This window comes from Chanos chanos, chromosome 13, assembly GCF_902362185.1.
Source record: "Chanos chanos chromosome 13, fChaCha1.1, whole genome shotgun sequence".
Lineage (NCBI taxonomy): Eukaryota > Metazoa > Chordata > Actinopteri > Gonorynchiformes > Chanidae > Chanos > Chanos chanos.
Genome location: NC_044507.1, coordinates 20,357,044 through 20,368,887, shown reverse-complemented (window position 1 = coordinate 20,368,887; position 11,844 = coordinate 20,357,044). Strand labels below are relative to the sequence as shown.

At 43.3% G+C, this 11,844-nt stretch overlaps 2 protein-coding genes across 2 annotated transcripts in view; both read right to left on the bottom strand.

Moving 5' to 3' along the window:
- Nucleotides 1-1,179: 1,179 nt before the first annotated feature.
- On the bottom strand, nt 1,180-6,053 carry adap2 (ArfGAP with dual PH domains 2). The gene is made up of 11 exons (XM_030790585.1): nt 5,966-6,053; nt 5,359-5,489; nt 5,012-5,103; nt 3,976-4,064; nt 3,662-3,771; nt 3,135-3,284; nt 2,882-2,965; nt 2,309-2,371; nt 2,029-2,106; nt 1,587-1,815; nt 1,180-1,225 (listed from the first exon to the last, which is right to left on the bottom strand). Exons 1-11 carry the CDS (start codon nt 6,051-6,053, stop codon nt 1,197-1,199), a joined length of 1,143 nt encoding a protein of 380 aa, XP_030646445.1. The 3' UTR covers nt 1,180-1,196.
- A 1,205-nt stretch (nt 6,054-7,258) lies between these two features.
- The window catches only part of atad5a (ATPase family AAA domain containing 5a), an 11,545-nt gene continuing 6,959 nt past the window's right edge, over nt 7,259-11,844 (bottom strand). The window contains exons 14-22 of the mRNA XM_030789756.1: nt 11,411-11,585; nt 11,061-11,237; nt 10,677-10,901; nt 10,509-10,573; nt 10,201-10,393; nt 9,906-10,090; nt 8,803-9,680; nt 8,438-8,596; nt 7,259-7,337 (exon numbers count right to left, since the gene is read on the bottom strand). Coding sequence (XP_030645616.1) covers nt 7,259-7,337; nt 8,438-8,596; nt 8,803-9,680; nt 9,906-10,090; nt 10,201-10,393; nt 10,509-10,573; nt 10,677-10,901; nt 11,061-11,237; nt 11,411-11,585 — 2,136 coding nt within the window. The remainder of the gene's footprint in view (nt 7,338-8,437; nt 8,597-8,802; nt 9,681-9,905; nt 10,091-10,200; nt 10,394-10,508; nt 10,574-10,676; nt 10,902-11,060; nt 11,238-11,410; nt 11,586-11,844) is intronic.

Below are 11,844 nucleotides of genomic sequence, written 5' to 3'. Positions count from 1 at the left end.
AAAAAAAAAAAAATCAGAAAAGCGCTACGATCCCTGTGGTCGCCGATTTCTTCTCTCGCTCCAAGTGAATAACTTCTTTGCATAGTGCCCCCTATTGGGTTGGAATGTAAGGAAGTGGCGGGTGTTCCATGCATGTTACTGTCCCTCCAAATAGGTCTGACAAACTGATAAGGACAGTAACAAACGTGACACACACATCATTTCGAATAAACCCGTACTTAGAGGTACAAGACTGGAACGCATCCCCATCGTCTGTTTAAATTAATTACAGGCCTGCATGCGTACGTCGTCCTTTCAGGCAGATTAATCCATACAAGCGCGCGTGGGCTGGTGCGCCATGCGAGTACGTGAGAAATTATTTTTGGTGGCATAAAACATTGGCTTGTGGAATGCCTTATCAGTAACTCTACACTTTGTGGCACACAGCCAGTAAAGTTCATTTTCCGTCCTTCCAGCTGGGTGTGATGTTTGTTTATAATGCAGAGTTCCTGAATTCAGCCACTCACAAAAGAGTTACAGTTGAAAGCAAAATTCAGTGAAAGTCAACATGTTATTCTCAGGGGTGATTTGTACATAAAAACACTAACGGATTTTAAAATGAAACATTGCTTTTTATTGGTATCAGAAGACACAACTGCACCGTGATACATCACACTATAAAATTAGCTTGTGAGGTGTGAATGAATGTGTCCTTGTTACACATTATTCAGTGTGAAAAAAAACTAAGAATATTCATGTCTTCTGAAAACACCATGTAACTATTTTGCAAAAGACTGTACTCAGATAGTATATATAAAAAAAAGCTTGTAAAACTTTCTTATTTGTTCATTCTACTCCTGCCTGCCCTAGAGGACTGTCAGTTTTTCATCTGTGCATTGCACAGGTGTTGTCTTGGAATTCGAATTATTACGGTGAGACATCATACATTACATTTCTAAGATATATTGAAAAATACAATATTTATTCTGCACTGTTATGGTAGATCAATTTTGCACATAGTGCTTATGAACTGATTATTGTTCACTGAATCTTTTTAGGGCAGGTACCTCAGACCAGTGGTAGAACAATGCGAATACAGAATTTCGACCAGGCCCAAAACTGATTCTGTTAGTCTGACGCACAATGGCTGGCATGCTATGGGCACAGCTGATGGACAAGGCTGCTAACCAATGGTTTCACTCCACCATTTCCTGAGGTCATCTCCGCCTTCGGATGTTGGCCTCCGCTAACACAAAAAAGAGTGAGAAAAGCCATGAGCAACTTTAAAAACAGTCGTTTTTTTAGACACTAGCCCCTAAGGCACTGTTTTTTTTTTTGTTGTTGGGTTTTTTTTGGAGTTTAGCTGCTACATTCTGAAATTACAAGTATTGTGTATAAATTCAGTAGTTTCACATCCATGTATCAGTGAAAAACTGTTGAACTACTAAAGCTTGAGTTTAGCTTCTTGGCCAGGTTGAAAGATAAAAAAAAGAAAAAGGTGTGAGGAGAGGCACACAGTATGCGTATGGGTTTGTATGTAGGTCAACTTACAGGGCACACTGTATGCGTATGGGTTTGTATGTGGGTCAACGTAAAGCGACTCTTACTGGTGTAATCCTGAGGGAGCATGGGCTTTTCGATGACTTGTCTGATGGCCTGCACCCATTCCTTTTGTTCACGATCCTGCTCACACATGAAGACAAACTGCCGATCTGGCGTCTCCACGACGACGCCGCACTTCCACTTGTTTCCCCTCGTCCCTTTAGGCACGCACTCCTGCACAGAGTACCCATGATTCTCCGTGCCGATGAACACGACTCCAAGCTCCACCGCATCCTTAAGCATTCAACCACAGGGAGCAAAGATGTCGGAAATATACACGTCGGAATTTGACAGACTGGTGTAACGTAGTCATCAAGTAAAATGACAGTACTGTTTTTTATGATGTTACAAACATGTTCGCCTCACATATGTCAGTTATTGTTGGTTTATTCCACTGTTGTTTGAACAGTTATGCATGCTACCTAGGAAAATTCTATGTCTGCCTACCAGTGGGGTTTTGAAATATAGCAGTTTCCTGTCTAGGGGGTCCAGGACAAACCATCTCTTCTTGAATGGTTCTCGTTGCTGAAAAACAAACAGATGGTTTGAGTTGGCCTGCGCTTTTACATCTGTATCTCAAGATGAATGTCCTTTGTTCTTCATCGATACTGACTTGTAATGACACACAGGAAGCTAACGGCGGCTAGGTGTAAAATGCTGAGAGTTGAAATGAAACTACAGCTGGATGTTAGCTGTATTAGAAAGGCTTTGTCCCCAGTCCACCTACCAAAGGGCCTGTTTTCTCCATATACCCCTCTTTTAGGTACTTTCGGGTTATCCATGGTATCAACTTAAAAAAAAAAAAAAATCATGTGAAAAATTCATCATTCATGTTCTTTCAACCAATGTTATAACGGCTGGAATACCAGGCATATTTTTCTCATTTAGTTATACAAGAGTAAGAAACTAAAAATAAAGTTTAAACACATTTCATTCTCTCTCTCTCTCTCTCTCTCTCTCTCTCTCTGAGACACTGGAAACTGAAGTGGACGAAAATGGATGTAAGTGCTAATGGTAAAATGGTGAAACAGAAACTAGTCTAGCTTCCTCTTCATACCCTGGTTCATTAACCGTTCAGCTAGAGGTGTTGCAGTGAGTCATACCATTTATCTTTCATGTTAGAAATTTGAGGGGGTGTCCACATTGTGTAACAGCCAAAAAGACAGTTATGGACATCTGGAGCAATATTTGATTGTGAGGAGCGGCAGTGCACCTGTGCAGTGCAGGTTAGTGACATAACGACTGAAACATTATCAAAAACATTTCCAAAAACAAGAATTGGTTTAGATACCACACTTACTTGGCTGTCATTGGCTGTTGGGAACGCTGTCTTCAGATAGACAAGACGAATGGCCCGAATGGCATTGAACCAATTCACAATCTCCTAAAGAGAGGAAACTGCCTTACACAACATTTAAGAAAAGGCCACACTCTCCTTTACACACGGCAATAATTCATTCCTTTATACCAACCGTTCAGATTCACCTGTGGTCGTTAGGTAGGGAAAAAACGTTTCATTTTATTGTTTATGCGAAGATGATGAATCTGTTTACCTGGCCATGCTCATGATAGACAAAGAGGTTTCGGGTGTGGTCATCCTGCAGGTAAGTGATCTGAAGGCCGTTTACGTGCCCAATCTTTTCTGGCTGGAAGGTAGCGTTCAGGTCCTTCACGGAGATCACAGACTTAGGCCCCTTAGACTCCTGCGTAAAAGAAATACATTAGTTCCAGAAAAATCTGTTGTCGCGTTGCATTCTAACGAGGTCTCTCACAGACTTTTAAGATACCGTCTATTTGTTAAAAGGTCTTTGGCTAAGCTAATGTGAAGCTGAGTTAATACTCTGTGACCAGAAACAACATCAGTTCACCACAGATCAGGGTTTTCAACGATTGGCCAAAACAAGATAGATAGACCGAGAAGCCATTGTAATAATGAGTGTGATGAAACAGTAACGCTATCAAAAAATGCTCCTTTCTGCGCTAACAGCATTTTGATTTAAAAAAAAAAAAAAAACAATTGATGAGAAATGAGTGCATTCTGCCCAGGAATATTGCTTAATGTGGGTTGATGGTTCCTCACATCCTCCTTGTAGTACTTCAGGGTGAAATCCCTCTCTGACAGAACAAACTTCCTCCTCAGAAACTGGCCATTGTCCTTCCCCTTCTTCCAAAGCATACCCTCGAACACACCTATTACCGGCAAAAAAAACACCGCATTTTATTTGGTCAGCACTCACGGCACGGTTTGTCTGCTCTAAAAGAAAAAGTGTAAATACATTAAGGTTTCCTTTTCAGTCTACAAAACCAATGATCAAGTGAACAACTCAGCTTTGACAAATTACTCCACTGTTGAAACCCTGTATATATTAAGGGCATACAGCCACAATGGCCTACCAGAAGAGTAACTCTTTTGATGGTGTTTGTTTTCTCCAGTGAATTCTTGTCTCTCGTACTTGGCTCTGATCCACTGTTCTCTCAGAACTCTGCAGTAAATAAATAAATGTTTCATTGGTCAACTTGCACATCATCACTGAACTTCATAAAACTGTGAGTGACATCACACCAAAAGTGAAGAAGGTATGGACAAACTAAAAAAAATCAAATTATTCCTCTCACATATCGGCTCTTAAATAATCATTAGCATCAGATGTACACACACCTTTCACTAGAGACCACATTCTCTGTTTTGTTTTCATGGAATATGCTTTGGGTCTGTTTTTTTTTTTAACTAAGCGTAACTCACTCACGGGCTCATTCTCAGTGCCCACATCTTTAATAGGCTGACCAAACCACTGTGCACCAGCCCTGTAAACATTTTCAGTTTGGAGAACAAAGAAGATAGCGAGAGCTGTTTCCTGTCAAGCCAAAAAATCCATGTTGGTTGATTTGTGTTGGTTCCCCTTTTTGCAGCTAATAATACTGTCTGATTCCTGTCCCCAACCAAAGTATGTTCTCTGCATCAGCATTTTATACTTCCTTAAATGCAAATATGCATTATTCTGTGATTACAAACAGCTTGTGCTAAATCGTTGGCAAAACAGAACATGAACCAGTCTTCTGTGTTTATGTGAATGACATGTCCATTGTACACACAGACCATAAAACCAATGTGCAAACCAAAAGAATGTAATATTAATCATATGAATAAGACGTGAAGTAACAGGCTCACCCCATCACACCACACTGTCTAATCAGAATCAAACCATATTTGTCTTACAGTTTGCTTGAGTGAATCCAGGTTCAGCCAAGATGCTTGAATAACAGGTGCCCTCATAAGTTATTAGGATTATCATTATTATTATTGTTGTTGTTGTTGTTGTTAGTGGACAATGGCATTTTGAGCTTACAGGACAAAAATAATTTAAGTCACAGTATGAAATCGAAGTTAAACGATAACATTGAATAACGAAAGTGTCTAGCAGGGTCTTACTCGCAGTCCTCTTGCCGGGGTCGGTAATAGAAGATTGGGACATCTTTTTCATAAAAGGCTTTGGCGGCACGGTTTCCGTTGCTCTTCATGAACTTGGGGTGTCAAAAATCACAGAAAGCGCAGTAACACAGGTTAATATTGGATAACATAGATTAAGTAACCTATTAAGTAACCTAAGTAACATAGGCTAATATTTACGTATTTGAGCAGTATGGAAACTTCTGACAGAATAAAACGTTTTCACTATATCATACCAGATTGTTTGTAGGTGCCGCATCTCCTAACTAAGTAGGACTAGTACTAAGTAACATATAACATTGACTGGAGCCTCTTTGGAGTCACCATACCTGTACTAGTTCATCGTCCCAGAAGTCCAAACGGATGGATTTGACTCGGCTAATAGAGGGCAGGTTGCGATGAGTTCCAGAACAGTTGAGACACACGAATACGCCAAGTTTGTAGGATGCCCAGTCTGGCTCTAGAGTATAAGTCGATGAAACATTAACCAAATATACAAATATCTGCCCTCAACGTAGGCAACGAGTAAACATGGAGAATGCATGTACCTAAACACAACAGTCAAATATATCACACTCTGAGAGAACTGTGAACTGACACAGTTAAGAAAAACACGAGACCATACATTCTGGATGAAAGTAAAACGAGGGTTGAATAATAAAATTCTGAAGGAATTCTAAAGTAAACATTTGAGAGAAATATCATTGTATGTTATCACTGCAACTGATTTTTGTCGTACAGTAACCAAAAAATTTTTCTTTGTGCAGATTTTCTCGTTACTGATCCTGTGCACACAAACACCAATATCTTCGTCTGTTTCCTACTGTCACTTAAAGGTGTGACTCAGAGCATTCTGAGACCGAGGTAAACACCTGGGGGCTCCAAAAACCCGAAAAACGCTGGCCACGACACATCAGACAGGTAACTTCTACTCACCTGGGGCACCACAGTCAGCGCAGCAGTTGTTATCCAACTGTTTCACCAACTCTAGAAGGATCTTTTTGTTTTTGTCTCGATTTGCCATATGTTATCGAGGTTAAAACTATTTCACTATACTTGGATAATACAATTCCACGTAAGTTTTTAGATGCCCATTGTAGATGCGTTCCCAAGAGCGGTCCAACTCCGCCGTTTGAAGTGAACGGAAGATACTCCGCTCCGCGAATTCTGACCGCTAGTACCTCATCGTTCACGCGAAACTACAAGGCAACAAAGTGACACAAAGTCGAAAACGCGCGCGCCTCTCCATTAACTTGCCAAAGAAGTCGTGGCTTGTTAAGCATTACAACATAACACAAAATCCACATCCGAAGAGGGAATAAAAGACTATGCACGTTTGCTTCTATTCTGAAGCACACAGCGCCGCGATCATTTCATTGTAAGCGTTACCTTCCGGGTGTGCGACTATTGCTTCGTTGAAATATAACTGTCAAAACATCTGCAATTACCCTAGCTATTTACGCCCTGAGATTCAGCAGTAAAAGCGAAACATTTTGATGGCGGCACATTTAACCGCTTGAAGCAGGATAGACCACATCAGAAAAGCAAACGGCAACACGCATTTATGCGTCTCATAAAAAAGAACTAATTAAATGATCGGACGTCAATCCTGCAATAAAACTCCTGAATCTTCAATGCAAGATGCATTTATTTCAGTCGTGGTAAAAGGGTAACACCTTCACCTAAATACTGCCAAGACAGTTTGATATTCCGTAGGGCATACAGAGTTGTGAAAAAACGTGAATGGGCTTTTATTTGGGGAAAAAAAATTAAACAACTCCTTTCAGTCTACAGTGTAAAGGCGAACAAGTCTAAAACATAGTGAGTGTAGAGGCTAACTCTGAATTCAGTTTACCTGGATGTGTTTTACAAAAACAACAAACAAAATATGCATATGTATATATATATACACACACACACAATACAAAACCCAACTATATCACACATTTTTTTAAAGAGCTGGTAGAAACCTTTATATAATTTTAAGAGCACAACATATTTGCTGAAAATGGCAAATTCAGATTTATTTCTTGTTAAAAAAACATTAATAAAAATGCATGATACCAAACACCAGAATCTCCATAATCAAATCACAACAAAATAAAAACCATCGCTACAAACTTGTGCTGTACACTATAAAACACATTCAACGCCACTCATGGTCTGACTATATAACATTACTGTACAAAAATGTTGTGTTTAGCAGGAGTTTGTGCTGATGCATTGTATTCAAGGGAAGTCGGAGGCCAGGAGCTGTGTGGTTCCTCTGGGAAGCGCGAGGTGAATGCCATCCAAGTAATGCAGGAACCTGTGAGAGAGAAACAAGAGGAAAAAAAACAGCATGAGGAACCACATCAAACTTCAGCATTTAAAATTCATTCCAGCGTTGGATTGGATTTATCTAGGACTGTGGTTGAACCACATGACCGCATCGATGTGCATGTAACATGAAGATGTGTTTGAACTTCAGTTCACCATTCAATCATACCCCAGGACAGAAAAACACAAAAAATATATACATAATCCTCACGTGAATGTATGAACATGTGTAGATAATGATCGTTTGCTCCCCCTCACAGAGGAACCAATGCCGGGTTTGCACAAACGTTGCAGCTACGTAACTGTGTACTGGCGTTGAGTGTCTCATGGAAGTATATTTAGCCAGACCACAACGCTTTGGCCATTAACAGATCGTGCACAGCAGTGCTCTTCAGCCAAATACAAAACCACATCCTGCTACAGAACATTTTTTATCATCTTTATGTAAACAGCATCTATCTTTGCTACTACTTGGAGAGAGAAACTGCCCTACAGGAGAAATGTCTTTTTTTTGGTTGTGTTGTGGCCTCAAGTAACCACTTTTCTCAGTGGAACTAGACTAGAGGTTATGTTTTTGGTCTCCAGGCAACGATCATGAGAAATGGACGTGATATCTGTACGCATGTACTCTCTGACTGGTGTTCCTGATTGGGTTAACACGCAGAGTAATGAGTGGTCTCAGCTGTGGTCTCAGTGGCGATCACATGCACGGGCTCTCTTCTATAAACATACACACGACCACAGGAGACTGAAGTAAAAGAAAAGTACTGATGAAATGTGAAATGACAGTATGTTCATCCAGAGGAGAAAAAAAAAGCCTGAAAGTTCAGGAGGAACATGCCTGAGAGCTGATCAACGGCTAATTTTTTTTTTTTTTTTTTTGAGAATTTGGACTGGGAGAAAGACCATCTACCGCGTGGGACATATTCTACTTTTAATAAAATCACAACTCAATGTAAGCCAATGTGTTACATTTGAAAAAAAAAAGAAAAAAAAAAGGTAACTAAATGAAAGACCTGGGAGAACCCAGCAGAGGCGCGGGTGAGTTTTGCTGTGAGTGTTGCTGTGCAGGCAGACCTGAGCACATACCTGCGTTTGGTTTTGCCCTGTTCCTTTTGTCTCTCCGCCCTGCAAATCGTGCGCAGACAGGGCAGGTAGTCTAGCACCAAGGCCGCTCTGTTTCCCAGAGTGCCAAAAGCCCTGCTGTTCAGCACGCTACCGGTCAGCTCGCCGCGAGACTCCAGTAACCTTCAAATCAAACGCAACCGTGACAAACGTGTGACCGACGCGTCACGTACACCAAACTTTCCACGAGAAAGAGTGGTTTTCAAAATGAAACATGTTCAAAACATTTTTATTCGATTCCATTTATAGCAGTTGGGGAGAAAAGGTTGGATTTAAGTGTATGGTAACTACGAGTGTAGTAGAGAACAGCATGTTGAAAATGGAGTCACCTTGGCTCACAGAGTGTGTCCTCAGTGAGACTGAAGCCTTGTCGGTGATCAGCAACTGGTAGGGTCACCTCCTCTACTGCCTCCTGTCTGACCTGCTCCTCCTCCAGCTCCTGGACATGACTCCATGCCTCGGACACTCCAGCCCTGCACCTCCTGAAACTCAGAGTCTCCAGCACAGTGTGGATCTCCTCAGCACTCACTCGCCCTCTGTGAACGTCACAGTCCAGCCTGACATCATCAGTCATCCCACTCTTCACTTCTGCCCCAGTCCGGCCCATGTCATGTGGCCTGCAGGCGCCCTCTGTCTGCTGGAGACGGTATTGCAGCGAGGAATCCAGAAACGACATCTGGTCCAGGAATTCAGCCATGGAGCTTAGGCACCGCGACACGGGTTCACTTCTTTTCTTTTCTGCGGCAGATAAAACTCCCCTGCTCCTCCTCCCAGGAGCCGGCTGAGACGCGGGAGGCGGCGTGTCGACAGCGCGTGGCTCCCCCTCGGGCTGTGCGTCAGCGCCGAGAGCGGGGAGGCCGCCGGGTTTAGGAAGGGAGAGGAAACCGTCGCCCGAGTCCGAATCTGACTGAAACAGGTCTTCTTTGTCAAGGCAGAGGCGTCTCTTCCGTTTCATCCCGGACGACACTTTGACGGGGCTCGCGTCATCACTGGGTTCTGCCAGGTGAGGAGCACCGAGGCACTGTTCCGAGGGCTCTGGGATGGGCTTTGGCGCCGACTGAGACCTGAGGACAGACGGCGGTAAAGGACGGGTCGGGAGGGGCAACAACGACTCCATGTTTGAGTAGAACAGATCCACTCCTCTCCTCCGAGTCTCAGCAAGCATCTCCCCGCACCTTATGGAGTCCAACTCGTCTGTAGAGTCAGACTGAACAAAAACAGGCACATTTCAGCATGCTAGAGCTGACCAAAAACACTGATATTTCTCACTGTATTCTTCTCTTTGTTGATGTAGAGATATGTTCATGTGAAACCACAAAAGAACAGTGCTGCACCCAACACAACATGGTTCCAAAATGTTATTCCATAAATTTCCAAAAGGCCCTTAGAATTGGCAACCAAACTGAAAATAACAATGAAATATGTAACTCACTTTGAACAAATGTTGTACACCCCCTTTTGGCTGGATGTTCAGAAACCCCAGCCAGCTCTCCGTGACACCAGTATCACAGATGGGAAGGCTTACTGGCAAAACTGGTTCCCCAGCTGAACAACGATCGGTCTGATGGACAGAGCTGTCTTCAACACCACATTCACTCTCTGGCCGAGTCTGTGGATCTAAAATACAGGTTTTATGAGTGCACCTATCCATCAGTTTTACGTTCAAGTCTGCCCTCGCCAGGTTTACAAACACAAATCCATGGCAGGTGTGTTTTTTTGGGGTGTACCTGTACACGAGGCTGGAGACGCGGGACGGTGGGAGCACAGCTGGGCCCCCCCACTGCAGGCCCAAAACTGCAGGTGCAGGAGGCTCTTCCGAATGTCACACCTGTTCCAGCTGACCAGTGAGGACACATCCCGACCGTCTGTCCTCACGTTCTCCGCAAGGCATATCAGCCGCAGGTAACTCGCAATATTCATCTGGACAGAGACAGGGGCTGTTACCAACACAGGGCCAAATCCACATGACGGCGCTAATCAAAGGTATGAGATTATAGAAACCAGAGGGGAGAAAAAACCCCTGTAGTGTTCTTACCACTGAGGGTGTTTTAAACTGGATCTCCTCAAAACTGCCATCAAATGTAGCACCAAACGTAGGATCTGAATCATAAGAATGGCAATCATGATTACGACAATGGGAAATTAGTTAAAAGCACACGCGGTGAATGTAAAACGACACTTCTCCGTTAAATCGACCACTCACCACTGGTAGTGAGGATCACTGGCCTCTTGGTCGTGGTCATGAAGGTTTTAATGGCGGCCAGAAACCCGGAGTCGTCGTCGAATACGACGTCCACCTCCTCAAACAGAATCAGGGAGGTGGCCGTCTTCTTACTCTGCTCCTCTGCCCCGCCCCTGGAGCCCGACGGCAGTGCGTCAGGCCCTTTGCTTTTAGTGCTGGTCTCTTTGGCAGATTTCTTAGGACAATCTGTAGAGAACAGATTACAGCTCCTTCACAAATCTATATTTATGTGTTGGGTTTACATATCTACGTGTATTTTTTATTTTTATTTTTTGGATTAGTAAACATTTCTGGTTTCTTGTTGGGTTAAAAAAACTTCTGTATCTCTGTTGTTCTCCGTCTTACTTGTTTGAGCCTTTTTCTCTTGACTGCCTGCGTCTTTTGCCGTAGGCTTTCCGCCCATTTTGAAGAAACTGGCTAGAGAGGTAGGAGCTAAACCTCCTCTTCTGGAGGTGGCGCCACGAGGGGAGTGAGGGGCTTTTCTGGGAGACGAGACAACCCTCCTGGGAGAGTTCACCTTCCCTGAGATGAAAAGAGAGAGAAATCCACTTTACCTCTTAAGTCTTGGTAAACAACCAGCACAGTTTTCACTTAATGCAAAGACAATGTGTGAAGATGCAATATTGACACAGAGAGCAGAGAACAAGACAAAACACAGACTACACTGCCGAAAAGAAGACGAGAATTCCGCTCACTCGGGGAGGTGCCAGGTCTGGGTGCGCTGCTGCTGGTGTAGTTGTAACTGTTGAAGTAGGTGGGCTTATGGGCGTTGACTCCCTGAATGTCCACCTGGTGAGACTGGGTGGCTTCCTTCAGCTGTGACAAGATCTGACGGCCGCTCCTCTGAGACGCCGAGTTCACCTCAAACACCTGCACGCAGACAAAGCAGTCAACATGGATCACAGGTTGCCAGGCAACAAGACAGGTGTCACAACGTTTGGTGACGAGAGTCACGTGGGCCAGTTTGAAAGTATAGCTACGTCCCTGTTCTCCTCCATCTGGTTGAAATGTATTCCATCTCAGTTCAGTCAGTCATCCCACAGAGATACGGACAAGTGCCACAGCAAGTGTACGAGAGCAAAACGCACGTTTGAATACTGGAAAACGAGCTAAAGGAGAACTGCGGGAC